Source organism: Globicephala melas, chromosome 8 (assembly GCF_963455315.2).
Source record: "Globicephala melas chromosome 8, mGloMel1.2, whole genome shotgun sequence".
Classification (NCBI taxonomy): Eukaryota; Metazoa; Chordata; class Mammalia; order Artiodactyla; family Delphinidae; genus Globicephala; species Globicephala melas.
This window is the reverse complement of record NC_083321.1, coordinates 8,874,323-8,898,126: the sequence shown is the minus strand read 5'-3', so window position 1 is coordinate 8,898,126 and position 23,804 is coordinate 8,874,323. Positions and strand designations below refer to the sequence as shown.

General features: G+C 49.2%; 3 protein-coding genes and 9 non-coding genes across 14 annotated transcripts in view; all 12 read right to left on the bottom strand.

Moving 5' to 3' along the window:
- STX5 (syntaxin 5) overlaps positions 1 to 6,538 on the bottom strand; it is a 28,486-nt gene extending 21,948 nt beyond the window's left edge. The window contains exons 1-6 of one of the 2 annotated variants that reach the window (XM_030833855.2): positions 6,398 to 6,538; positions 5,467 to 5,710; positions 4,396 to 4,466; positions 4,175 to 4,230; positions 3,986 to 4,056; positions 73 to 189 (exon numbers count right to left, since the gene is read on the bottom strand). In XM_030833855.2, the coding sequence (XP_030689715.1) occupies positions 73 to 189; positions 3,986 to 4,056; positions 4,175 to 4,230; positions 4,396 to 4,466; positions 5,467 to 5,691 (540 nt within the window). In that variant the 5' untranslated portion in view covers positions 5,692 to 5,710; positions 6,398 to 6,538. The remainder of the gene's footprint in view (positions 1 to 72; positions 190 to 3,985; positions 4,057 to 4,174; positions 4,231 to 4,395; positions 4,467 to 5,466; positions 5,711 to 6,397) is intronic. The other variant, XM_060303064.1, reaches the window with a different exon arrangement.
- A 284-nt stretch (positions 6,539 to 6,822) lies between these two features.
- TEX54 (testis expressed 54) lies at positions 6,823 to 7,254 on the bottom strand. Its single transcript, XM_060303592.1, has 2 exons — positions 7,176 to 7,254; positions 6,823 to 7,068 (listed from the first exon to the last, which is right to left on the bottom strand). The coding sequence occupies exons 1-2, from the start codon at positions 7,252 to 7,254 to the stop codon at positions 6,854 to 6,856; spliced, it is 294 nt and encodes a 97-aa protein (XP_060159575.1). The 3' UTR covers positions 6,823 to 6,853.
- A 158-nt stretch (positions 7,255 to 7,412) lies between these two features.
- On the bottom strand, positions 7,413 to 12,799 carry WDR74 (WD repeat domain 74). 2 transcript variants are annotated; one of them, XM_030833852.3, is made up of 11 exons: positions 12,682 to 12,799; positions 12,497 to 12,603; positions 12,290 to 12,411; positions 10,429 to 10,504; positions 10,142 to 10,288; positions 9,861 to 9,962; positions 8,661 to 8,761; positions 8,523 to 8,578; positions 8,035 to 8,180; positions 7,894 to 7,950; positions 7,413 to 7,628 (listed from the first exon to the last, which is right to left on the bottom strand). In XM_030833852.3, the coding sequence occupies exons 1-11, from the start codon at positions 12,743 to 12,745 to the stop codon at positions 7,449 to 7,451; spliced, it is 1,158 nt and encodes a 385-aa protein (XP_030689712.1). In that variant the 5' UTR covers positions 12,746 to 12,799; the 3' UTR covers positions 7,413 to 7,448. The 2 variants fall into 2 exon arrangements, with proteins under 2 accessions (XP_030689712.1, XP_069902207.1); XM_070046106.1 differs by having other exon boundaries at positions 12,716 to 12,735.
- Positions 12,800 to 14,753: 1,954 nt separating this feature from the next.
- LOC115840705 (U2 spliceosomal RNA) lies at positions 14,754 to 14,944 on the bottom strand. The gene has a single exon (XR_004034544.1). It is a non-coding gene; the product is annotated as a U2 spliceosomal RNA (small nuclear RNA).
- Positions 14,945 to 20,877: 5,933 nt separating this feature from the next.
- On the bottom strand, positions 20,878 to 21,003 carry LOC115840714 (small nucleolar RNA SNORD22). The gene has a single exon (XR_004034552.1). It is a non-coding gene; the product is annotated as a small nucleolar RNA SNORD22 (small nucleolar RNA).
- A 264-nt stretch (positions 21,004 to 21,267) lies between these two features.
- LOC115840713 (small nucleolar RNA SNORD31) lies at positions 21,268 to 21,336 on the bottom strand. Its single transcript, XR_004034551.1, has one exon. It is a non-coding gene; the product is annotated as a small nucleolar RNA SNORD31 (small nucleolar RNA).
- A 250-nt stretch (positions 21,337 to 21,586) lies between these two features.
- On the bottom strand, positions 21,587 to 21,656 carry LOC115840712 (small nucleolar RNA SNORD30). Its single transcript, XR_004034550.1, has one exon. It is a non-coding gene; the product is annotated as a small nucleolar RNA SNORD30 (small nucleolar RNA).
- Positions 21,657 to 21,828: 172 nt separating this feature from the next.
- On the bottom strand, positions 21,829 to 21,895 carry LOC115840708 (small nucleolar RNA SNORD29). Its single transcript, XR_004034546.1, has one exon. It is a non-coding gene; the product is annotated as a small nucleolar RNA SNORD29 (small nucleolar RNA).
- Positions 21,896 to 22,101: 206 nt separating this feature from the next.
- LOC115840715 (small nucleolar RNA SNORD22) lies at positions 22,102 to 22,228 on the bottom strand. The gene has a single exon (XR_004034553.1). It is a non-coding gene; the product is annotated as a small nucleolar RNA SNORD22 (small nucleolar RNA).
- A 554-nt stretch (positions 22,229 to 22,782) lies between these two features.
- On the bottom strand, positions 22,783 to 22,857 carry LOC115840709 (small nucleolar RNA SNORD28). Its single transcript, XR_004034547.2, has one exon. It is a non-coding gene; the product is annotated as a small nucleolar RNA SNORD28 (small nucleolar RNA).
- Positions 22,858 to 23,188: 331 nt separating this feature from the next.
- Positions 23,189 to 23,260, bottom strand: LOC115840710 (small nucleolar RNA SNORD27). Its single transcript, XR_004034548.1, has one exon. It is a non-coding gene; the product is annotated as a small nucleolar RNA SNORD27 (small nucleolar RNA).
- Positions 23,261 to 23,539: 279 nt separating this feature from the next.
- On the bottom strand, positions 23,540 to 23,615 carry LOC115840711 (small nucleolar RNA SNORD26). The gene has a single exon (XR_004034549.1). It is a non-coding gene; the product is annotated as a small nucleolar RNA SNORD26 (small nucleolar RNA).
- Positions 23,616 to 23,804: the final 189 nt, after the last annotated feature.

Below are 23,804 nucleotides of genomic sequence, written 5' to 3'. Positions count from 1 at the left end.
AAAGAAAAGGAGAGAGGGTCAGCCAGAGAAGACGCCTTCCTCCCTTCTGCCTCTCCCTCCCCCGGGTCCCACCTGCAGGGAGACCACGATGGTGTTGGAATGGGTTTGCAGGTGCCGGCCGCTCTGGCTGCCCTTGGCTCTCACGAAATCTTGAAGCTGGGCGATTTGTTTGTTAAGGCTGTTGATGTCCTGGTGAAAGAGCCAACAGAAAAACTGAGTATCAACCATGGGGTCCTCAGCCAGCATCTCTCCCACATGGACATCTCTGGCAGGGACGGCAGGGTGGACATTACTAGCAGGGGTGATGGTACCTCGGACAGACCAGAAGGGCCTGCTGGGATAGTCCAAGCTCTGTACTTTGCTCAGGCTCAGTGCCTGCGGGGTAGAGCCAGAAAGAGGTGAAATATGGCCCCGTCCATTCATAAAGACCTGAGGTGTTTACTCCCTCCACCCTGCTGTCCTACCCCCACTGTGAGGCCATGCTCATGGCCATAGAACCCTTCAAAAGGCCAAAATCTCAGACCCAGAGCATGCTGAGCAACAAAGCATCTGTGCTGTACTCAGGAGACAGGAAGAGTCAAAGGCACCATGGCTTCCCAGAAGCATCAACGAAATGGTTTTTATATACAGAATTCCTTTTAAAAATTACTATTGCAAAAGAGTGAAAGATGCGACTTGTCTAACGTTATACACGATGAATTAGTAGCACAGCCAGGCTTTCTACACCAGGCCAATGGATTATCTGCTTCCCAATCCTGCCTGCCAAGGGCCTCGTGAGACAAGGGAGATGAAGGAGGCGGCTGGGAGTGGCAGAGAAAGCTTGCCACCCCAGGACAGCGAAGTCCAGGGAAAGACCAGAGGAAGAAGAGGAGGGGGAGAGGGAAGAGGTCAAAAGTAGTGAGCTCAAGATACAGGCTAAGAAAAAAACTAGATTAGGGGCTTCCCTGGCGGCACACTGGTTAAGAATCCACCTGCCAATGCAGGGGATGAGGTTTGAGCCCTGGTCCGGAAGAACCCACATGCCGCGGAGCAACTAAGCCCGTGTGCCGCAACTACTGAGCCTGCGCTCTAGAGCCTGCGAGCCACAATTACTGAGCCCACGAGCCACAACTACTGAAGCCCGCGCTCCTAGAGCCCGTGCTCTACAACAAGAGAAGCCACTGCAATGAGAAGCCCATGCGCTGCAACGAAGAGTAGCCCCCGCTCGCCGCAACTAGAGAAAGCCCGCGGGCAGCAACAAAGACCCAACGCAGCCAAAATGTAAATAAATAAATAAAAGTTAAAAAAAAAAAACCCAAAAAACTAGATCAGGCAACTTCTACAGTCCCTCCAATAGTACCCCCAGTTAGTATTCCTCCAATTAGTATCCTAGCCCCAAAGATTCTCTCGAGACCCCTGGACGATTTCTGCTGCTGACTGCTCTGTCCCTTCAGAGTTAATGGAGCCTGCTCACAGCCATGTGTCCAAAACTGCATTCCAGGTTTTTCCCCCATAAAATCTCCTCCCCCTGGAACTTAGAAAATGGCACTACTCCCCACTTAGTTGCCCAAGCTAGAAGCTTCTAAGTCACATACTGACATCTCCTTAACCCAACCTATATGCCACAGCACAACCATAACCTGCATTGAGCGTTTACTACATACTCAGCACTTTGTGAACAGAACAGCAGTCTCGGGTTTGATTACTGTGCGCCATGCAACCTGCTAAGCAGCTTATGACTTTCTCTTAACTTAACATAGAAAACAACTCTTAATTTCCCCCCCAGTTATTCCCCCTTCCTTCTTTGCCACTTTGGTAAATGGTACCACCGCTCACCAGGTGCTCAGACGAAAACCTTAAGAAATCATCCTCAATTCCTCTCTCTTCCCTTAATCCACACGGAACCCACAAAGAACCCAGCTGATTCCAACATATACTCTGAATGTGTCCACTCATCTCCTTCTCTAACAAAGCTACCCTAGTCCAAACTGTCCTCTCTCTAAAAATTGCCCAGAGCCTCCTAAGTGATCTTCCTTTTAGAATTTGCCCCCTACAATCCACTTTCCACACAACCACCAGAGTGACCTTCTAAACCAAAAATAGTGCATGTCATTCCCCTGCTTCAAAATCTTCCAAGAGTTTCCCACTAAATTTAGTACACGATCCAAATTCCTCACCTAGCTTACACGGCTATGTGGTCGCGCCCCACTCACTCCTCTGACCTCACCCCCCCACAGGCCTCCTTCTCACTGGCTGTGCTGCAGCCACACTGGCCTGTTTCACAGCCTTTCACAACAAGGCTGCCCAGGCCTCGGGGCCTTTCCCTTTGCTATTCCCATTTTCTGGAATGTGCCCCCGTCAGATCTCTGGATGACCAACTTTCTCCTTACCATTCAGGTCTCTATGTCCCTTCCTCAGCCAAACCATCCTCTATCACCCCATGTAAAGTAGGCCCCTACCCTGAGGAACTCACTCACCTCATTTCTTTAATAGGATGTGCCGCTACCTGAAACTGTCTTTTCTGTTTGCTTGTATAGCGTCTAGTTCACCCATTCCGCAAGGAAGTTGCCAAGGTCAGGGACCGCATTTGTCTTGTTCACTGCTCAATCCCCAGAACCAGGCAGCCAAAGTCACTCAATAATGTGAGTGATTGAAAAAATAAACTAATAAATCCTTGTAACAACCCTGTGACGTGGGTACTGTTATTATCCCCTTTTTACTTATAAGGGAACTGAAGCTCAGGGTAGTTAGGTAGCTTACGCAAGGTCACACCATGATTGGTGAGCCTGGGATTTGAAGTCTGTCTAAATCCAGTCAGCGGTTCTTAAATGCCTATGCGATAATGCCCCAGTAATTAACGGAACCCTCTCTTTTCTACTCAGCACAGCATCTCCTGAATGTATCTGCCCTTTGGCCTCTGCCATAATCATCTTCATACTGGACAACTGCACAAGCCTCCTCCCTAGCCTCCCTGACCGTTCATGCTCCAGGGTGTTCCTTTTTCCCCCATGGTCATTCAATTTCTCATTTTATTCTTATTACATTGTTCCGGGAAAGGAACAAATAACACTGTTAGAACTGCTATACTAGGGTCTTGCAGACAGAATTGGAATCCACGTTCTAATCGTCTTTGCAGCCCACACACTTCAGAGTGATTCCACACTACTTAGCAAGCCCCCATGAGGATCTTCACAGACAGCTACCAGTCTACCTTTTCAGTCTCATTTGCTGCCAATCACTCAATTCAATCAACAAATACTGAGTACCTAATACATGCCAGACACTGCTACAGGCATTTGGGATACATCCATGAACAAACAGAAAGAAAAATCTCTACTCTTATGGCATTAGCACTTTTTTTTTCTTTTTTTGAGGAAGATGACTTAAGTGGGAGAAAACAAACAATAAACATAAGTTAACTATAGAGACCATTAAAATGTAACAAGTGCTATAAAAAAAAAAATAGAGCAAGATAAGCGAGATCAGAGTTGGTTGCTGGGGTAGTAAACAGCATAGTGACAGTAGGCCTCCCTGAGCAGGTGATAGCTGAGCAAAAACTTGAACTTTCCCTTTTATAAGACATGCTTCTGCACACACTGTTTCCCCTGTCTGGCACGTTCTTCCACTGCTTCTCCACAAGCCTTGAAACCAGCTCAGATGTCACATCCTCAATAAAATCTTTCCCAGTGTCCCCAGACTATCTCATTCATCTTTTCATAAGATCTTTTCTGTACCACTTGCCTCCTATTCATTGTAAGTGTGAGTTTATGAGGCTGGATACCTCTTCTAGACAATAAGCCCTTGAAGGCAGGTATCTTGCCTCGTAATGTTTGTGTGGCAAGTGCCCAGCACGGTGCTTTGTACACAGTAGAAGATCACTGACACACTGGATGAGCGGGATGTTTAGGGCTGGCTCTAGAAACTTTTCTCTGGGACCCTAGAGCAAGAAAAATGATGGAAGTGATCCAATTGAAATGCTGGGCTCTCCCGATCGCTAGTCGCTCACCTGTTTGATAATATAAGTTAGCTCCTCAATTTCCACTGCTTTATCATCAAAGAGGGACTTGCGCTTTGCCACTGCAGAGACAAACAAGAAGTCACGACAGGTGAGGCTGAAGACCAGGCTCAGGGAGTATGGTTCCTCCGCCCTCCCGGGTTCACTGCCCCAGTTCTGAAAGGCCCCGAGAACACTCACAGATTGTCAGCTTCTCCAGCTTGGCAAATGTGTTGCTGAGGTCTTTCCCAATGCGCCTGCAAACGAGCATTAATGGGAACACTGCGGGAAGGGAAGGAGAGGGCCTTTCCCACATTAGCACCAGCACAACCAATCCCAGTCCTTACGGCCAAGGTCACCACAGGCAAGGCTACCTCTCCTCAGACACTGGTCATCCCACCACATAACTTCTGTCAACTCACTTGGCCATGAGGGTGAATTCACTGCGCTGCCGGACAGCACGCAGAGTTGGCTTGTTTGTCTGGATTCCATTCTGAAAAGCAACGTCAAGAGGTAAAACTTTAGTTTTCCCTCCCCATTTCCAGCTTTCACTGTTCCTCAGGTGTCTACTAAACTCACCCTCTAACACTAGTGGCATCCTCCACCAGACGGTCCATACAGGTAGACCTGGGTTCAGATCTAGGTGCCACCTCTTACTACATAGGGGGCTTGGGGCAAGTTGCTTAAACCATTCTGAATCTCTACTTCCTCTTCTGTAAAATGAAGACAATCCACACATCTCTTGTTCTTGCTAAGATTAAAAAACCTAAGGGTTGTAAATTATTTTAGCCAAATACCAGGTCCATTCTAAGCACTAAATAAATGGTTACTAGTATTACCATTCTATTCCTCCAATCCGGGAGTCAGCGAGGATACATGTAAAACTCTTGGAGGTCATACAGAAGAGAAACTAACAAGAGCTGACCAGTAAAAATATTTTAAATTACATTTATTCAGGTTCCACTTGGATTCAGAAAGTCTGGACCAAGACAAATCTAATTTTTAAAAAAGCACTCCAAAGTGGTTTTGATTAAAACTACTTATTTAGAAACCTTCCTTCATTTTACAGATACAAAACCTGAGATCCAACTAGATTAACTTCTGTGTTGTCACAGAGCAAAAGTGGTAAAATTATACTGGAACTAGAATTCAAAGTGCTTGTCTCTGAGCTAAAAGCTCTTTCGAGAACCTGTTCTTCATCCAAACCAAATATACTTGCAGCCACCTCTTGCGCTGAGATATTCCTTCCAGAATAGCAACCCTACGCTCAGGGAATTCCTGATTTAAAAAAAAAAAAAAAAGCCTCGATCCTTACCTCTGGATTAGCTAGCCCACCTCTTCTCTGTTGCTTGGTAGAACCTACCACCCTCTCCAAGCTGGACCAGTTCTCCATCGGGCTCCCCCAAGAATTACTTCAACCAACGGTGCTGGAGCACCGCGTCTCCCAGGTCTGAGTATGAGTCACTCTTGCCTTTCCCACTCCAGGTCCTTACCTGACGGCTCTGCAGGGACTTGCAGGCAGACAGGAACTCCTGGGTCCGATCCCGGCAGGACATGGTGTCGGGAAGGGGAGGGACCAGGGCCACTGGGGGGGGCAGAGGGGCGATGTCGCTGCTGCTAGTGCCAGCAGTTGCAGGGGACAGGACCTGTGTCTTTGAGAGACCCAGGTAGACACCCTGATCCGTGTTCTTAGACCCGTAGCGTTTCCGCGGGATCATTGAGACGCATAACCTTGGACTGTGGTGGAGGGGAGAGTGTCATTCCCCAGGCAGCCTCCTTCCCCACAAATCCCCCCCAACCAGCAGATCCTCGGGGCCCCTTTGCACTTGGCACGGACTTTCGCGCCCGAAGCCACCCGCAGATCCTGGGGCCGACCCGCAGCGGGCAGGACCCCGCTTCTTCTCTGGCCCAAGCCGTCCGGCTCCTCAGACTCTTCTTCCAACTTGGTTCTGGCGGCCAGAGCGCGGGCCGGGGCCCTGAAGGAGAGGCAGGGCCAGAGCCAGGTCCTGTGGCTCCGAAGCTCCAGTCCGGCCCGTGCAACTGCCCTAGGCCCTAAGTGGGCCCTCTCGTATCCACGGGTTCCTCCGACTCGTCAGGGAGAAACGGTGACGGACCTCCTGAGAGGGACACACTTCGGTGGGCGGAGGGGGGAAATCTCTAGGTGTTTATTTGAAGCAGGAAGTACCACCCTCGCCTCGCCTAAATCCCACCGTCTGGAGGACTGCAACCACTAATTAGCTAAGGCCGACGTCTTTCTCAACAGGGGCTTTCCTGATTGGACGGCGACGTATTCGCTCACTTCGAGCCGTGCCGGCAGGACTTGCCCGCTTGCCTCTGGTTCCCTTCCCCCCAGCCCGCGCCGTCCCCGGAAAGAGCTGCCCAGAGCAGACACTGCGGTCAGACCCCTCTTAGAGCGTGTCCTACCTCCTCTCTGCCGCCTGGCGCCGCCGCCGCCACTGCCACAATCTCCCGGGTCGTCACCGCCTTCACCCCGGGAACCGAAGCCGCCGAAACCCGACCAAAGACTAGAAGCCGCCACGTCACCCACACGTAACCCCACCCCCGGTGACGAGCGGGCGGTGCCACGCCTTTTCAAGCCCGGCGACCCGAGAGACGCGCCCCTCCACCCAAACGCTAATGCAACTCCGCTCTCCCATTGGCTAGGCCGCAACCGTGGCCCCGCCCCCAAGGAACGGGAGCCTGGGGCCCAAGGGAATGGGCCAGCCTCGGGGGAGGAGCCTTAAAGAGCCCGCAGCCCTGGTGGTGCCCGCGCCCTGTGTGCGCAAAGCGAGCCTTGGAGGCACAAGCTCTCAGGCAGGTACAAGTTAGAAACTTTATTCTCTGGAGGGAGGCTGGGGCGGACTGAGAACAGGGCTGGGGTCACCCCTTCTCCGGCTCCTCCTGGATCCCCTCCCGGTTGCACTCCTGGAACGTACACGCCTGCTTTGGATTTTGGACTGATTGCCTCTTGTTTGACCGCGAGGAGCCCCGACGGCTGAACAGGGAGAGCCGCCGCCACAGCACAGTGATCAGAAGCCTTTCGTGCGACCTGAGATTCCGGTTTTCCGCCGAGTCTGCATCGATCCCTTCTTTGCCTGCGAGGATGCGAGGCCGCTGAGCTCTATCCTCCCCAGTCCAACCTCCGGGTGGTCCATCCCGCACTCCCGGCTCCCTGGGCACCCTTGTGTGTCTCCGGTCCCACCTTCCTGAACTTCCTGTGACCCGGCCTCCTTGGCCTGCTCACCCGAAGTCTGAAAGTCCTTGCCTTGGCAGCAGCCCATGGCCCCACGCGCGGCCCCCGCACTCGGTTCCACCCACGCCAGCCCGCCGACTCCCGGCCCTGCTTTTGTGACAGCAGATAGCCCCATCACCCCAGCTCAGGGAGCAGCCGCCACTCTTTCCTTTCTGCCAACACAAAAGGCTCAGGGTCGTGGTACGTATTAAGCTGTTTATTTACAACGTGAGCACAAGCTCTTCAGGAGCTGGTGGACCCAGGCCTCTTCTTCTTTCTCTGTCTGGTTTGGAGGGCGCCTTGGGACTGCTCCAAACCGGGGAGTTTCCGCTTGGCAGCTGCCTCCAAGGAAGCCCAGAGTTCATCTGTCTCTGTGTCTTCTGAGGGCACCTTGTTGGGCTCTTGAGGCTCGTGGGGTTCATCCTGGTGAGTGGGAGAAGAGCTTAGGAGTCAGACCCACAGGGAAGGGGAATAATTCCTCCAGGCACCACCCCTTTTATTTCCTGCTCCTGGAAACCATGTCCATCCATGTGCCTATCTCACCCTTGGCAGTAACTCTTTTAGGACTACACTTGGCAGATGGATGGACAGTCCCAGGTCTGAGTTCCAGCTGCTTCCCTTTCCTCTTCACAGGGAAGTCCTCACACCTGTGCCCTTAGCTCCCACATTCCCAGACCCAACTGCTTACCTCCCAGTTATCCCTGCCTGACAGCAGGAGGCAGTTCAGTTGAGATTTGAGGTAAACCTGCAAAAGATGAGGGACCTTAACGGGCCAAGCCTGCAGAAATAGAAACATGAATCCGGGGAACAGGAGGCAGCAGGCTCTCACCTTATGGTCCAGGCCCCGTGGATTCCGGATCCTGTGTACCCTCAAGACTCTGTCCAAGCCACAGGAGGCTAGAAGGGGCTTTGAAGGGTGGCACTGCAACCCTCGGACGCTGCCCGCCAGCCCCTTCAGACAGACCAGTAGGCGCCCTAGAGAAGGCGGTAGGAATCAGTGCTAGCTGGCCAGCCAACAACCATTTATTGAGTGTTTACTGTTCATATCACTTTATGTTTCAACATTTAATCCTCGTTTAACATAATGCTGAGATGGCAATTACCATTAATATCTGCATTTTTCACGTGAAGGAACTAAGGCACGGAATTGACATAGTAATTTGTCTAAGGTTACACAGCTTATGGCAGAACCAGGATTTGAACCCGGGCAATCTGGCACCTGAAAGAGGGCTCAACAGCTCCACTGCACCCCGTCCGAGGGAATCCTCCCTTCCTCCCCACCCCTTCCCCTTCCGCAAGGCTCCCTAGTCCACTCACCCTGCCGAAGGTCAATTTCTGCCAGCTGCCCATGAGTGTTCCCCACAATCACCGAACTGAGGAGATCAGAGGCACATGGGGTCAGCAGGGGCCCCCTGGAGTCCTTCCCAAGCCCCACTTTGCCCTCTAAACACTCACTTGCCCCCAGGAGTGAGGGTCATGGCTGTCAGTGGGTACTCTCCGTAGGTGGCCTCGAGGACCGGCCTGCGCTGGGGGGAGGCTGGATCATAGACACGGACCTGGAGGAAGGCTGAAGCATCACCAACAGTACCCGCACTCCACAGATGCCCTCCGGCTCCTCCACATCTTCATTCCCTCCTCATATATTGCTTTGTTTACAACCCACTCTTTCAGAGAAACTCCCATTTGAAATGCACTCCTCTTCTCTGTGTGTTGGGGGGTAGAGGAGAGACAGCTGCTAAGGAGCATGAACATACAGGGCTGAGGAGAGAGGTCCCCCAGCCTGGAGGCGGCAGCATTCCCATGGTCTGCATGCATGAGCATTCCATCCCCCCGTACTCCCCTCTTGGGATGGAAAAGCAAGTCAGTCCAACTGTCAAGAGTTGCTGAATTTCAAGCAGAGAAAGACGTTAAGTCTCAACAGGGAAGAGAGGGGAAGCCCTCATATGTGTTCTGAGCAGAGGCGTCTCACCAATAGCAGACTTCAATATGTAGGAGCAAAGGAAACAGGGCAAATACAGCCACCCAGGCCTGCCTGGGTCTTAGAACTTCACATAAGACCAGCTGGGAATTCCCTGGCAGTCAGTGGTTAGGACTCTGTGCTTCCGCTGTAGGGGACACAGGTTTGATCCCTGGTCGGGGAATTAAGATCCCGCATGCAGCGCAGGGCAGTCAAAAAAGGAAAGAGAGAGAGAGAGACCCACTGAAAAGATCCCCATGTGGACCTTTCCTGTAAAGCTGAGGAGCTGAGGCCAGTTAGTAGAGGGTCAGGCTTGGGTCCGAAAGCAAATCAGAGGCTGCATCAGGACCAGAACTCAGTTCTCTTGATACCCAGCTCACGTCTTCTCATGACACCTGAACCATGTGATTCTACTATGAAGGGGACACTCCCTTCTTTTCTCTTCCAGGTGGGAGGAAAAGGAAGAATCACAGTTCAGGGAACTCCTTCCTAGAATGTAGTAAGAGAAGATCACCGGCTCAGCCATTGGGCTGGAACAGACGGGGGAAGTCGTCCCTCTTCTGGGAGCTCAGGGATGGAAGAAGGATGGCAAGCAGGGCGGCTGTGCCGAATGGTGGGGACCGAGCCTGCACAGCAAGGCTGTTTCTCCAGGAGGCTGCTTAAGCCCAGAAAGAGATAGGGGTGGGGTGGTGCCTCACCTGGTGGTACCCTGTACAGGTGACGAGCTTCTGTGACTCAGGGAGGAACTGTATGTCCTGGTCCCAGATGGGAACCCGCAGGTCGAGCCAATCATTCCGTACCTGGTAGGGTGGGTAGATGGGGGACAGGGCTGTGGAGGGCTCAGTGTGCCCCTTCCTCCTGCCTTCTACCATTGTCCCCTAAAGCCCAGCTGGTCTCTGACATAGTGGCCTCAGACTCCCTGGACCTCGGAACCAGCCCCTCCCTGCCCCCCATCACCTCCCCACCCCCCATCACTCACGTTCTTGGCCCTGAACACAGGCTCCTCAGAGCCCTGCAGGTCCCACACCTTCAGAGCATTCTCCTTCCCACCTGTGGCAACCATGTGGGGGCGCGCTGGGTCTTGGCGCATCCTACACACCCCAGGGCCCACTCTGAGTTCCAAGAGCTGAAAAGAATGGAAGATGAGAGGGGAGATGAGAGTCGGTTCCAGATCTTTACCCTCCTCCCTCCCGCAAAGCCTTCATCTGGCTCCTACCCTGGGCCCCACCTCCCCCAACCATCAGGATCAGGCCAGGGGAGCCTCACAGGGTCAGAGGATGCCTCCTTGTCATTGTCATGCCAGACTCGAAGAATCCCAGAATCCACACATGTGATGAGGGTGCTGCCGGCAAAGGGAGGATAGACTCAGGGTTAAAAAAAGGAGCAGGGTTGTTCTCTGGCCCCAGTCGACCCACGCCCAAATTCATATGAACTAGACTCCCTCCTACCAGCCCTGTTCCTTTTTTAAAAAATATTTATTTATTTGGTTGCCCCGGGTCTTAGTTGCAGCAGGCGGGCTCCTTAGTTGCAGTTCGCAGGCTCCTTAGTTGAGGCATGTGAACTGCCAGTTGAGGCATGCACGTGGGGTCTAGCTCCCCGACCAGGGATTGAACCCTGGCCTCCTGCACACAGGCCTGAACGTCCTGTGAGCATCAAGTCCTATCCACTGTGCCACCAGGGAGGTCCCATACCAGTCCTGCTCTTAAGAAAGCCTCTAGGTTACTCGGGTCTGGGCAGGGCTTGATGGCTCTTACTTAATTTCCTCAACAAGGTAAGGGTTTACCAGTCTCATAAGTGAGGAAGCTGAAGCTCTGAGAAATTAAAAGATTTGCCACTCAGCTATAAATGTCAGCACCAGAGCTGGAAATCAAGTCTGATACTCCAAAACAGACAGCCTTTGCTATTCCACAGCTACGTCTGGGGCACCTGGCCCTGCTAGTCTTTCTGAACCTTGAGTCAGTCACCAGAGGTAAGGATCAGTAGCTCTGAAAGGACTGAAATGGGACTGTTCTGGATTTAGTGTTCGGCCAAAACCAAACACCAGCTTCTTCTCTCAAGTTCCCTGTTCGGGGTTCCAATCTCTCCCTCAAAGTATGCATCCCATGAAGCCCAAGCAAGTCTCTCCCCAGTATCGGTACAGTTCAAGCTTATACTCTTTCTCATATCTGCCCACCCTTCCCAACTCGGTTCAGGCTCTAGGCTTGCCTGGGCTGTGGCAAGTCTCCCAACTGCTTTCTCTCCAATCCATCCTCCACATTCCTGCAAGCTCATAGCTCTGACCGCAGCATTTCCTGCTCAAAAACCAGTAACTCCCCACCACCTACAGAAGTGCAGATCTCTCGGCCTGGCACTTAAAGCCCTTTACCTTTAGTCCCAACCTACCTTGCCTATCTCATATTAAAATGCTTCCTCACAAATAATAGGAAAAAAAATAAAAAGGAAAAACGTTGCCTCAGCTTCAACCTTCAAATGCTATTTATCGTCCTTGTGATGTACCCTGTAGCCTAACACCAATCCTTGGCCTCTGCTCAGGCAGGAGCTTCTTTCTAGAATGCCCTTATTCCTTTCTCCACATTTCAAAATTCTACCCATGCTTCAAGGGCCAGTTCCAACTTCTCACCCCCACAAAGCCTTCTCCACCTCACCTGTCAGAATTAACATCACCAAACCTACACAGTCTGCTCACAGCCTCTCTCTTCATCTTCGGAAGGAAGCTAGGCCTGCAACCTAGCACTTTCCTATCTTTTACTTTGGGAGCTTCACGACCTTGTTGGTGGTTGTTAGCCCCCACTGAAAAACACTCGAAACTATTAAATGACGGGCTCAGGGTCATCCAAAAGATTATGGAGCCAAAAGAAAAACCCTGGAGGCTGCAAACTGTATGAAGGCAGGTACTGTGTCTGGTTGACCTGAATCCCTTGCATTTCGCCCAATGCCTATATACAACCCAGTAGGTGTTCAGTTAATGTCTGTTATAGGAATGAATGAACTTCGGCAGGACAAAGGCCCCTGTCACGCAGACCCGGCCCGTGTCACCTCAAGGTTGATCGCCATTATTCGGCCGTCCTACGGGAACCTCAAAGCTCTCCCTACGACCTGAGCGTTTCAGCAAGGGGCTCGGTCTTACCCGTCGACTTGGGCGAGGCCTCGGAATATGCCCTCCCCTCCGGAGCAGTGCCTCTGACCCTGGAACCTGCCCTCCTCGGTGCTGAAGTGCTTCACTGTCCCATCCGCACAGCCCACCAGGATCTGCGAGCAGAGGAGGGCAGAATGGCGAGAAGAGGGAGGCGGCCGTGCCCCAGGCCCCTCGCTCCGCCTGCCAGCGGCTGCGCACCTGAGTCTCGCCGCCCGCGCCCCAACACAGGGCGCTCACCGCCTCCTCGCGCCGCGGCTGTCCCGACGGCGTGAAGTTGGTCGCTTGTTTGCGCTGAAGATTCACGCCTGTGGAACACGGACGTTAGTCGCGCCAATGTCCCCAAACGGCGACCCCCGCCCCTGGTTCCCGCCCCCGCCCCCCACCTTTCAGGATGCCGGTGTCGGTGCCGACCCACACGTGATTCCAGCGTGCTGCCGCAGCAGCCATAGCTGAGTCCCGGAACCTACGGCTCGCACTTCCGGCGCAGCAGCTGCGTCACCAGCGCGCGCGGAGTCCGACCCAGTGGAATGCGGTTTCCGGGAGTTAAACCGCAACAGTTAAAAAAACAAAAAAATCCCTTTGCGCGCCAGTTGCTTTCGCTTTTACATCTCCAGAAACCTGGAGATGTTTCTTGTGGAGATCTGAACAGTAACTTGACCATTTTACACTTCGAGTGAAGCGTATCCTAACTGAACCGCGATGCCGGGTCTAGGCATCCGTAGTCCGTTTCCCTACCCCAAAGCATCATGTAATATTTCCTGTACCAGACAAGGTAAGAGACCATTTCAGAAATGATTGAAACGCTAGTGAAGCGGAGGGCTTCAACTTCGAGTATGAAAAGACAAAAAGGGGACTTCTGTGGTGGCACAGTAATCAAACAACCGCCTGTCAATGCAGGGACACAGGTTTGAACCCTACGCCGGGAAAATTCCTACCGGCTATGGAGCAACTAAGCTCGTGTGCCGCAACTATTGAGTCTGCGCTCTAGAGTCCGCGTGCCACCACTACTGAAGTCCGCCGCCTGAAGCCCGTGCTCAGCAACAAAAGAAACCTGCGCAATGCGAAGGCCCCGCACCACAACGAAGAGTAGTTGCCGCTCGCAGCAACGGATAAAAACCTGCGTGCAGCAAGGAAAACCCAAAGCAGCGTAAAAGAAAAATAATTAAAGAAGGAGAAAACAACACGAATAGTGTTTGGGAAAACGAAGAGACACTCTTAAGTATACGTATATCCTTTTGGAAAAGTAAGGTAGGGCATTGCTCTCCCTCACGTTGAGGTTTGGTGATCGTAAAAATCAACTCACAGTGAAAAAACTGCAGAATTAACACTTCTCCTCAGAATAAAATGCAACTTACGAAATAACAACGACTCCCTTTCTGGAGTGACGTACGGAGAAGTGTTGTTTCCTGAAATCAAAGCCTTTCAGAAATTTTGCTGTTTTAAACTACGTCTGTAAGAATAAAGCACCCCACTGTGGCCCGGCGGATTTGACTCCTGAAGAGAGAAGCAATCTTTATTTTCGACTCCGGTAGAGAACTGGCGGTAGGAGTGCGGAGAGTAACACTTCACCCTTGCTCTTGGCTTTGCATTACCGAGAAAAGAACACTCTCAATCTAGTTCAATCCAGACCAAAAGTCGGTGCTCGGATTCCTCCATTTTGTACGGAACTTACTGGAGTACTTACTATTCTTTCTGATGGCTTTTTAAATACTTCCTTTATTTTTGATTGCGTTGCATCTCCACTCCTGCACGCGGACGGCGAGCGAGAATTATTCTTTGTTGTGAAGGTGGTGTGCGGCCTTCTCATCGCCGTAGTTGCTCTTGCTATGGAGTACGAACTACAGGCGACGCGATTCAACAGTTGCGGCGTTAAAACGAAATGTTTGTGGGGAGATCTGCGCGGATTAAGACTCAAACCCGCGTCAGCGGCGGTAGATTTATACTACTGCAATGACGGAAGCACCGAAAACAGTTAAAAGAATAATCGCAGTTGTCTCATGATGGTGGGACTACACGGGTTTCCTGCAATACACTTCATGGCACGCGAAACAAAATCTCTCATGAACACTTATGAGTTCTCAGAAGAAAAAAAAAAAAAGCAGCTCAGAATTCTTGTAACTATGCACATTTTGTTGGTTTTCTCGTATTTTTCGGAGAACTTAAGAGTTTTTGCCGAAGGGACTTCAAACAGTATCACCGATTTCATGTTTTGCACAGCAGCTAACGGACATACGGAAAATAGCGCATAACCCAAGCTTAAATGAAGCGTATGTGTTATTTAGTACAGAACTATACGAATCATAAACTTCCACTTGCAAATAGATCCTATAACAACTAGATAAGACAAGTAAATGAGGAAACTTTAACCTTCATGATAAAGTTTTCCTGTATTCTAAACAGCAAAATACTTGAATAATTATATTCTTTTTTTTGACAACCAAAAGTTTCCCCCGAAGGGGAGTGCACCGTTCCTGGAAGTACTGCAATACCAGGTCGATGCGTGGAGTGGACGGAGCAAGCTCCTATTCCATCTCCTAATTCCAAAAATCCATTTAATATATTGTCCTCGGATAGAGGACGTATCAGATATTAAACTGATAAGAACAGATACTACACTTGATCTTAGCCAAAAGGCCGAGAAGCGATACTGGTAAGTTTCACTGCTGGCCAGCGTTACTCTTGCTATAGCTTTTACGGTTGTGGTGACTTTTATGGCTTCATCATTAGACTTTTCTTAATGTGTGATCTTGCTTAAAACCAATTCTTCATTATTTTTGCTTCATAATGATAACTAAATTTTTGGAAGTAGACCTTAAATAAGGTTTTTACTGCTTCGCCTTCCTGCTCAAGCGCTGTGTGTTTTGCATAAACCCGCCCCTCTGCTCTTTCACTTTCTGGGGATTGGTCCACATAACTAGACGTGATATCAATGGCCGCGTCGTACCTTTGCTCAGAGACTGTGGCGTCCGTCTCCAGCCTTAAGGCTTTTAGGCGCTCCCTGGGGGCGGCAGGGCGGTGGTGTTCGTTAGTCTGTGGAAGAAGATGCAGGGCGGGGCCCTTCTCCCGGACATTTACTTGGAAAGGCCGCGGTTCCCGAGCACAGACTTCGGAGTTCAAAGAACCGAGTTGGAATCCATGCTTGCCAGTTCCTGATTTGGTGGCTCGAGGCATGTTGCTTAGGCTCCCGTCTTCTCCTCTTTTAAATGGAGGAATTAATAACCTGCATTTAAGCGGTGGTTGTGAGAACTGAGGACACGCTGCTCTCGGCCCAGAGGTGACAGTGGAAGTTGGCTTATAGCCTGTGTTCCCCTCTCATCCTGGGGCTCCCGGCTCCCTTCTGCCCCTCCCGCCTCCTCGGCTTGTAACATCCACCCCCACCCCACTTACATCTTGCCCTTTGTACCATCCATCACCCGTCGGCCCCACAGCGGAGAAAAGATGGCCTGAGAAAGACATTTCGGAGCCGCCTGATTCATAAACCCAGGAACCTGCGGTGGGAGTAGGGGTGAGGCAATGTAGGTCAAATCTAAAAGAAGCGGTACTTTAGAGGCTCACAGCATAGCCCAGCTGTATGAAAGGGATTAATGTCAGACTCTGGCTGAGAACGGGACTTGAAGTCCTGTTTGCTTGGACACTGTGTTAATCTGAACGCGGAACGTTCTGTTCGAAACCCCCTTAACTGAGCTCTACAGCTGTTTATGTGTCAAAGTGACCGGCCTGGCTGAGATCCTTCAGGCAAGAGTGGGATGTTCTATTCTCACTGATATGATTTCAACTAGCAAAGTCTGATAATCTATGATTTTAGAGAATATGGTTTCTTACAATGTGTCCCTGTGAATAAACAGAAGCAGTTTCTACAAGCTCCCAAAATAAATCCAGAATCTCCAGGGAGGGGCCAAATTAAGGAGATGTGGTAGGCAGAATAATGCCCCTACATGCCCATATCCTAATTCGTAGAATCTCTCATTATGTTACCTTACATGGCAGGCAAAGTGTACTTTGCAGATATGATTAAATTAAGCGTTTTGAGAAGGAGAGATCATTCTGGATTATCTGGTGGGCTCCATGTACGTAATCACAAAGATCACAGAGGGAGACAGGAGACTCAGTGTCAGAGTGATGATCTGATGAGCCGTCACTGGCTTTGAAGATGGAAGGGAGTCATCAGTCAAGGAATGGAGGTGGCCTCTAGAAGCTAGAAAAGGCAGGAGCCTCTAGAAAGAAATGCAGCTCTGTTAACACACCTTGATTTTAGCCCATTGAGACCCATTTAGGACTTCTGACCTCCAAAACTGTAAGATAATATATTTTTTTGTTTTAAGCCACCAAGCAATAAAAAACAAAACAAAACAAACAAACAACTAATACAGAAGCAAAAACAAAAGCAAAATTCAGTTTCTTTCAATTCTAACCTTCTCTAAACTCTGCAAGACCCAACCTGGGGCAGGCCACAGCCCCCTGGTGGAGCAGGCTTCAGTCTGTCCAGGCAGGCTGCAGCCAAGCATCCTGAGTGCACAGATCTCTTGGCGGGCTTTTCCCTGTCGGGTCTCAGCTGTCAGGTCCTCCTGTGAAGCAAAGGCAAGTGGGGAGAGCTCTGTCACTCTCTTCTACTGTGACTCCCGCCTCTTGCTGCGTGGGTACAGGAGGCTGATAGTGAGGACTCCACAGGAACTTGGAGATCTATTTATTCACTGGGAGGCCATTTGTCCATTTGTTTATGCTTTTTGAGCAGATACCCTACAATGATGAGCAAAATCAGACATGGACCTTGCCTTCATGATGTTTAAGGTTTACTGGGGAAAAGTGAGAGAAGGCTCCTGTGATCCTCCAGGCAAGAGATGAAACTGGCTTAGGGGGTGGGGTTGGGGTGGCTGTGGTGGCAGAGATGGAGAGAAGTGGAAGAAGTCACAAAAAGTCACTGGCTTTGATAACAAGCAAAGCAAGGCCAAGGGAATATTCTTTCCATGTGGGTGCATTTAACTTTTGTAAGTTAATGTTTTATTTTCATGAAAATGGTATAAATTGTCAAGTAGTGTTCAAAGGTTTATAACAACAACTCTTCCCAATTTACAACCCCCTTTTAACTCTTTTTTTTTTTGGCCGCATCTACAGTGGAAGCTTGTAGTCTTAACCACTGGACCGCCAGGGAAGTCCCCCATATTTGTAAATTAATTGAACAATTTTAGACTTTTTTTTGGTGCTCTTGAGAGGAAGATGTTATAAACTTAAAAACCAACATAATATGAAGCAGGTTGAAGAAATGCTTGGTCAGTCTGAAGAGGTGTTTAATTTTTATTGTATCACCCAACCCTTCTGAGAATCTGTTGAAGCTTTTCCCAAATAAATGCATAGTTGCCTTATACAATTTTGCATACAATTTCCGAGGAGATTCTTAGAGCCCCCTAAAGCCTGTTCACTAACCTACAAGTTAACAACCACAGCCCCGAAAAGATAGGAGGACCTGTCTGAAGGCATCCAAACACCTAAAAAGAGGCCACATCAACTGGAGGAACAGGATCTGGAGGTCCTGGAAGGCCCTGTAGGCAGGCCCACAGAGAGATAGCCTCGGCTCCCGGACTTAAAGACTGGCTCCTCTGGGCCTGCATCCCCGTGTGGCAACTCTGGGTTGGAGTCGGGCCAGAAAAGAGGGCCCAGCTGACCTCTTGATCACCAACCCTACCCTCTTTGCTGATTAGTATTAGCTCCCTGGCTCCTAAGAATTCAAAATGTCTGCTCCTATTTACACTCTCTGCTGAAATGATCTTATCCGGTGCCCTGGCTTTCCCTCCCATCCGTCACCTGGTGATGACTGATTCCCAGCCTGACTAGTCTATGGTTTCATGCACGATTCCAGGTGCTTTATATGTATTAACAACATTAATTGAATAAGTAGTACTATAATCTTCCCTCTTTTACAGATGGAGAAACTGAGGCACAGCAGGTTAGGTGATGTAATTTTTTTTTAAAGATTTTTTTTGACGTGGACTTCCCTGGTGGCGCAGTGGTTAAGAATCCGCCTGCCAATGCAGGGGACACAGGTTCGAGCCCCGGTCTGGGAAGATCCCACATGCTGCGGAGCAACTAAGCCCATGAGCCACAACTACTGAGCCTGAGCTCTAGAGCCCGAGACACAACTACTGAAGCCCGCGTGCCTAGAGCCCGTGCTCCACAACGAGAAGCCACTGCATGAGGAGCCCACGCACCACAATGAAGAGTAGCCCCGCTCGCCGCAACTAGAGAAGGCCCACACGCAGCAATTAAAACCCAACGCAGCCAAAAATAAATAAATTTTAAAAAGAAAGATTTTTGACGTGGACCATTTTTCATTTTTTTATTTTTTATTTTTTTCGGTACGCGGGCCTCTCACTGTTGTGGCCTCTCCCGTTGCGGAGCACAGGCTCCGGACACGCAGGCTCAGCGGCCATGGCTCACGGGCCCAGCCGCTCCGCGGCATGTGGGATCTTCCCGGACCGGGGTACGAACCCGTGTCCCCTGCATCAGCAGGTGGACTCTCAACCACTGCGCCACCATGGGAAGCCCATGTGGACCATTTTTTTAAGTCTTTATTGAATTTGTTACAATATTGCTTGTTTTATGTTTTGGTTTTTTGGCCGCGAGGCATGTGAGATTATAGCTCCCCAACCAGGGATCAAGCTTTTTTTTTTGGCTGCGTTGGGTCTTCGTTTCGGCGCACGGGCTTTCTCTAGTTGCGGCGAGCAGGGGCTACTTTTCGTTGCCGTTGCCGTGCTCGGGCTTCTCATTGTGGTGGCTTCTCTTGTTGCAGAGCACGGGCTCTAGGCTCACGGGCTTACTTGCTCCGTGGCATCCCGGACCAGGACTTGAACCCGTGTCCCCTGCATTGGCAGGATTCTTAAAACCACTGCGCCACCAGGGAAGCCCGACTCCTATTCTTTCCGGCGTTTATCTCAGGGTGCCTGAAAACTCAGCACTATTGACATTTTGTTTGGGGAGTTGGGGAGCTGTCCTATTAATTGTAGGGTGTTTAGCAGCATCCTTGGCCTCTACCCACTAGGTAGTAGTATAGCCTACCCACCACCCCCCACAAAACACTGTGACAACCAGAAGTGTCTCCAGACATTTTTTAATGTTCCCCAGGGGGCAAAATCACCCCTGGTTGAGAACCACTCTGCTATTTCAAATAACCTTGTTTGTTGGCTCTCATTCTGCCTCCTCCTCTTCCTCTAGAATGTAACCAAACATCAGTCAGCAAAAGCCAAGAGCAGGGCCTTGGCTCTCCCAGCAAATACACTGCTAGGTTTGGGATGGAGCAACACGTTGGCACTGCTGACACTTACTGAAGTGGGGAGACTGGAGAGGAACAACATGGAATCAAGGTCTGAATGTCTGACTGGTTATCAGTTCAGGAGCAGGTTGCAGAAGTCCAGGCTAGAAATATCATAGACTGAGTCATCACTGTATGGAAGGACTATGAGGGTCCCCCTCATTTTGGAGCTCTCCCCCATTTCTCCAGATTGTCCCAGACTCATTTCTTTCATCTCTTAAGTAGCCGGGCCTTAATTTGAATTCCTATTTGCCACACAGTGAAAACATTGCTTGAGGAAGGCTTCATTATCTACCAAACACCTCTCATGGTGCTCTCTTCCCTCAGGTTTACAGGTCAGCACTGCAGGCTCTCTTACTGCTTGCAGTGCCTCATTCTGGGTCTGTCCTCTGCTGTTCCTCCCACCTTTAAATACAGGTGCTTCCCCAGGCTTCCTCGGTGTGCCTTCTCTTACTTGGACCAACCCTTTCATTCTTGTGGCTATAATTACTACGTTCACCATTCTTATTACTGTATGGCTACGACTGAATTAGCAAAAATGCATTTTCTTTCAGTTAAATTGCCTTTTACTTTACTATACTTCTGACACAAAACGTATTTTATTGAGAAAAGTCTAGTATAAAGTTTTAGGGCACAGCTAAAGGTTAAAGGGTCACCCAAACCCAGCAAACATTCATATAGAACTCCTCAGCTAAGTACAGAGAAAAGGAAAAACTCCTTAAAGGTGTAAGGAGGCTCCCTGAATGGTTCCCTGGGTTAGACAATTCAGCATCAGGCAAACTGCCAAGCTTAAACAGGGTAAAGCCAGTAACAATCTTTCTGGGATTATTTCCTTCTGTCCAGCTAGACCCACTCAAACACAGCAATCAGTGAAGGTTTAAAAAAACAAAAAGTTTTATTTAGAAAGGCTAAAATGATTGTATGCTAATTTGAACAGGTAGGTTGTATAAGAAAATTCCATTTTTGATATCCTTTGAGAGTTGGACTCCTGTAGAGAAAAATAAAAAAAGTTGAGTTTTCTTACCATATGGAAAAGTATATACCACATGGGTTTAGAAGGGCTATCCTTTAAACCAGCTAACATTAAAAGGACTGCTTCCAGATACTTTTCTATTTATCATGGTTAGTCTATTAAATATGTAACGTTAAGTACATGAATAGATACTTACCATTATGTGTGCTTTGTTCTTTCTTCAGACCTGAAGGAAAAAAAAAACACAACCGATTTTCAACCAGTAATTTATTCCCTCCTTTGCCTTGTTTAGAAATTCTTATGATCCCTCAGACAGTTCCTTCTGGAACAAGCTTTCCTCTTCTCCCCCAGCCAGCCCCAGTGGGTTCACCTTTACAGGCTCTGGGACTAGGACAGGAAGTAAGACATGTGAGTATTTCTTCACTGGGAAATTTTAACTTGACCCACCTTGTGCTTACATTTACTCACCTCTTAACTTCAGACTGGAGTTGAACAGAAATATGGCTTACTCCTTTCCCCTGCGAAAGAACGATTGGGAACTAAGTCTCTAAACCACCCCGAGACAAAAGGCACATCTATGTAGGTCTCAACAGACATTTTGATAGAAACCACCACCTAGTCCACAAAGCTTCCTATTGGCTATAAAGCCCACCCAACTTCCCACTATTGTCACCTTTCACTCCAAGGCAAACTCACAGCTCAGAAAATACCTTTCAGTCATAGTGATCAGACTGGGGCGGTACTGAACTCATCACTGGTGAGTGGAAATCTGTCACAGGTGGTTCACAAATGGCCAAAGACAAACTTTGGATTAAACAAGTAATGTCTGCACAGCTATCCAAAGTGCCACAAGAAACCCTGGCAAATTCTATATAGTAGCCACAGATGACAGATTTACCTCAATTCATTCTCAGGCTCCAGACAAGGAGTTGGACCTAAAACAAAAACAAGACTGAATCAGTAAGCTTAATTCCTGCATTAAAAGTTGTTCCCACCTAAGCTATGGTTCCTAGAAAATCAGATTTCCGAGTCTCAACAGCAAATCGTCAGCCGAACGAGATTCCAGGTAAGTCATCATACAGACATGCCGAAAAAGGCATTTCTTTCTACTCAATACGCTGTGTGCACCAACGCATATGAAAAACACTCACCTTTGAGCAAACAAGCAGGTAACTGGCAATGGTACCTAGGGAAGGATGAAGCTGTGAGTGATACAAGTTCCTTACAGACAGTATCCCACTGCTGTCTTCTCCAGTTTCTCAGATGTTCAGGTCTTCTCATTATTTAAGTCATAGTGAGCTAGTCTGATTCATCATAGAAACTGCTTACTTGGTGATATATGCCATACAGACATTAATCAACTAACCTTTCAACGCGGGAGGCTTTCCAGGAGTAATACAGGAACAAGGAACAAGCTGCTCCTGAATGAGAATGTCATGTAATTAGCAACATAGCCAGAATTATTCTAGCTAGGGTTAATGGATAAACCAAGAAAAGCTAAGCAAGTGATATCCGCAGGCATTTGCTGCACCTCAGACACTTCCTTATGGAACAAGCTTTCATCCCCTCTCCCCGTTAGCCCCAGTGGGTTCACCATTACTGGCTCTGGGGCTAGAACAGGAGTAAGACAGAATGCTTGCTCTCCTCACTGGCACTGGAAACAAGCTACAACCAGAAAGGTTACCAGTACTCACGATTCTCAACTCTCTCCAGGAGTTTGACCCTGAGCAGATCAAGAGGCATCTAGGAAATCAAGAAAGATAAAATAAGGGACTTCCCTGGTGGTCCAGTGTTGAGAATCTGCCTTCCAATGCAGGGGACAATGGTTTGATCCCTGGTAGGGGAACTGAGATCCCACATGCCGCGGGGCAACTAAGCCCGAGGGCTCTAGAGCCTGCGTGCCACAACTAGGACCTGACACAGCCAAATAAAGAAGTAAATATTAAAAAAAAGGAAAGATAAAAGATCAAGAAACATCACTATAAGGAACAAAAGAAACCAAAAAGTTACACGGATCAATCAGGGCTTTTACAACAACCCCCCCCCCGAGAGTTATCAAGGCTCACATATAACCTAACTTACAACATTGGAAAAAGTAACTTACTGTAAGACAGATGTATACATCACCATGAGGACAACCTGCAAAAGGGCAGCAAATGGTTATTTCAAAACACTAGGATGGAATAAAATGTCTTCATTAACAGGAACTGCCATCAGAACTCTAACATGCTATTAAATGTCGCACCTCATGGAGAATCAGCATTACCACTCAAATCATCTGACAGTGACATGTGGGTGAGGGAAGAGCACACCATCACAAGAACCAACTGTGCTGCTTGCTGGGCTGCCATCTCCCTCCCCAGGAAAATCATTCCAAGAGGAACAAGCTGGAAGGAGCAAAAAGGCAACACTGCTCCACTGACCATTTGCTCTCCTGGTTGTAGGGAACACCAGACAGACTACACCCTAACCCCCCCATTTGCAAAATTACCTGCATTCACCCTGGGAGGCAGCTGAATTCCTTAGGATTGGCGATGAGATGCTGGAGACAGAAAAGGGAGGCATTATATGTACCTAAGAATAGCCATTCAAGGCCCTTGAGTATTTGGGGCCCACTTCTCAGAAGTAAGATGACATCACTTTTGAGTTCAGGCATATGCTTGTCATTTTACGTTCATCATGGAGTGGCCAGCGCAATCTGAAGCAGCAAGTCCCATCCAGATTCTGTGCCCCTACCCGTAATTGCATAAAGCATCGTATACCCACCTGGAGCATCGCCATAATGCTTGGTCCACACAGGGACGGGTCTTGTCCCATCGTCCCACCCATAAGGTCTTTTGATTTAAACCACATCTGGGGAAAAAAAAAAGAACACCCTTCACTTTTACGTCTCGTAGCCTAACTGTCCCACGTCAGTCCCTTAACACCTCAGGGCTAAAGAGCCCAAACATTGGCCACAAACAGTGCTACTCAGAATTTTTATGTTTTCTCCACTAATTCATCAGAAAGAGAGAGTTCAACTTTTGAGATCATCCCCGTAGCACATCCCGGTAGACTTCCGTATATCCCAACAATTAAACCAAAAAAATAAAGGTGGTAAAGGCACGCCACGAGCACTTACTGTAACGAGAACTCTTTGCTATCCTTTAGTGCTCGACGCGCGCCCGAACCCTGAAGACAAAAGAACATCAGGTCAGCACTAGGCTATCTCGTAAACGCTTTGTTTTCCG

Coding starts and splice junctions, on each gene's coding strand:
- TEX54 (XM_060303592.1), bottom strand. CDS start 7,254: ATGGGCTGCTGCCAAGGCAAGGACTTTCAGACTTCGGGTGAGCAGGCC. Junction 7,069..7,175: donor GTCACAGGAAGTTCAGGAAG/GTGGGACCGGAG, acceptor GCATCCTCGCAG/GCAAAGAAGGGATCGATGCA.
- WDR74 (XM_030833852.3), bottom strand. CDS start 12,745: ATGGCTGCTGCGGCAGCACGCTGGAATCACGTGTGGGTCGGCACCGAC. Junction 10,289..10,428: donor AGGAGGCATCCTCTGACCCT/GTGAGGCTCCCC, acceptor CATTCTTTTCAG/CTCTTGGAACTCAGAGTGGG. Junction 7,629..7,893: donor CAGGCAGGGATAACTGGGAG/GTAAGCAGTTGG, acceptor CCCACTCACCAG/GATGAACCCCACGAGCCTCA.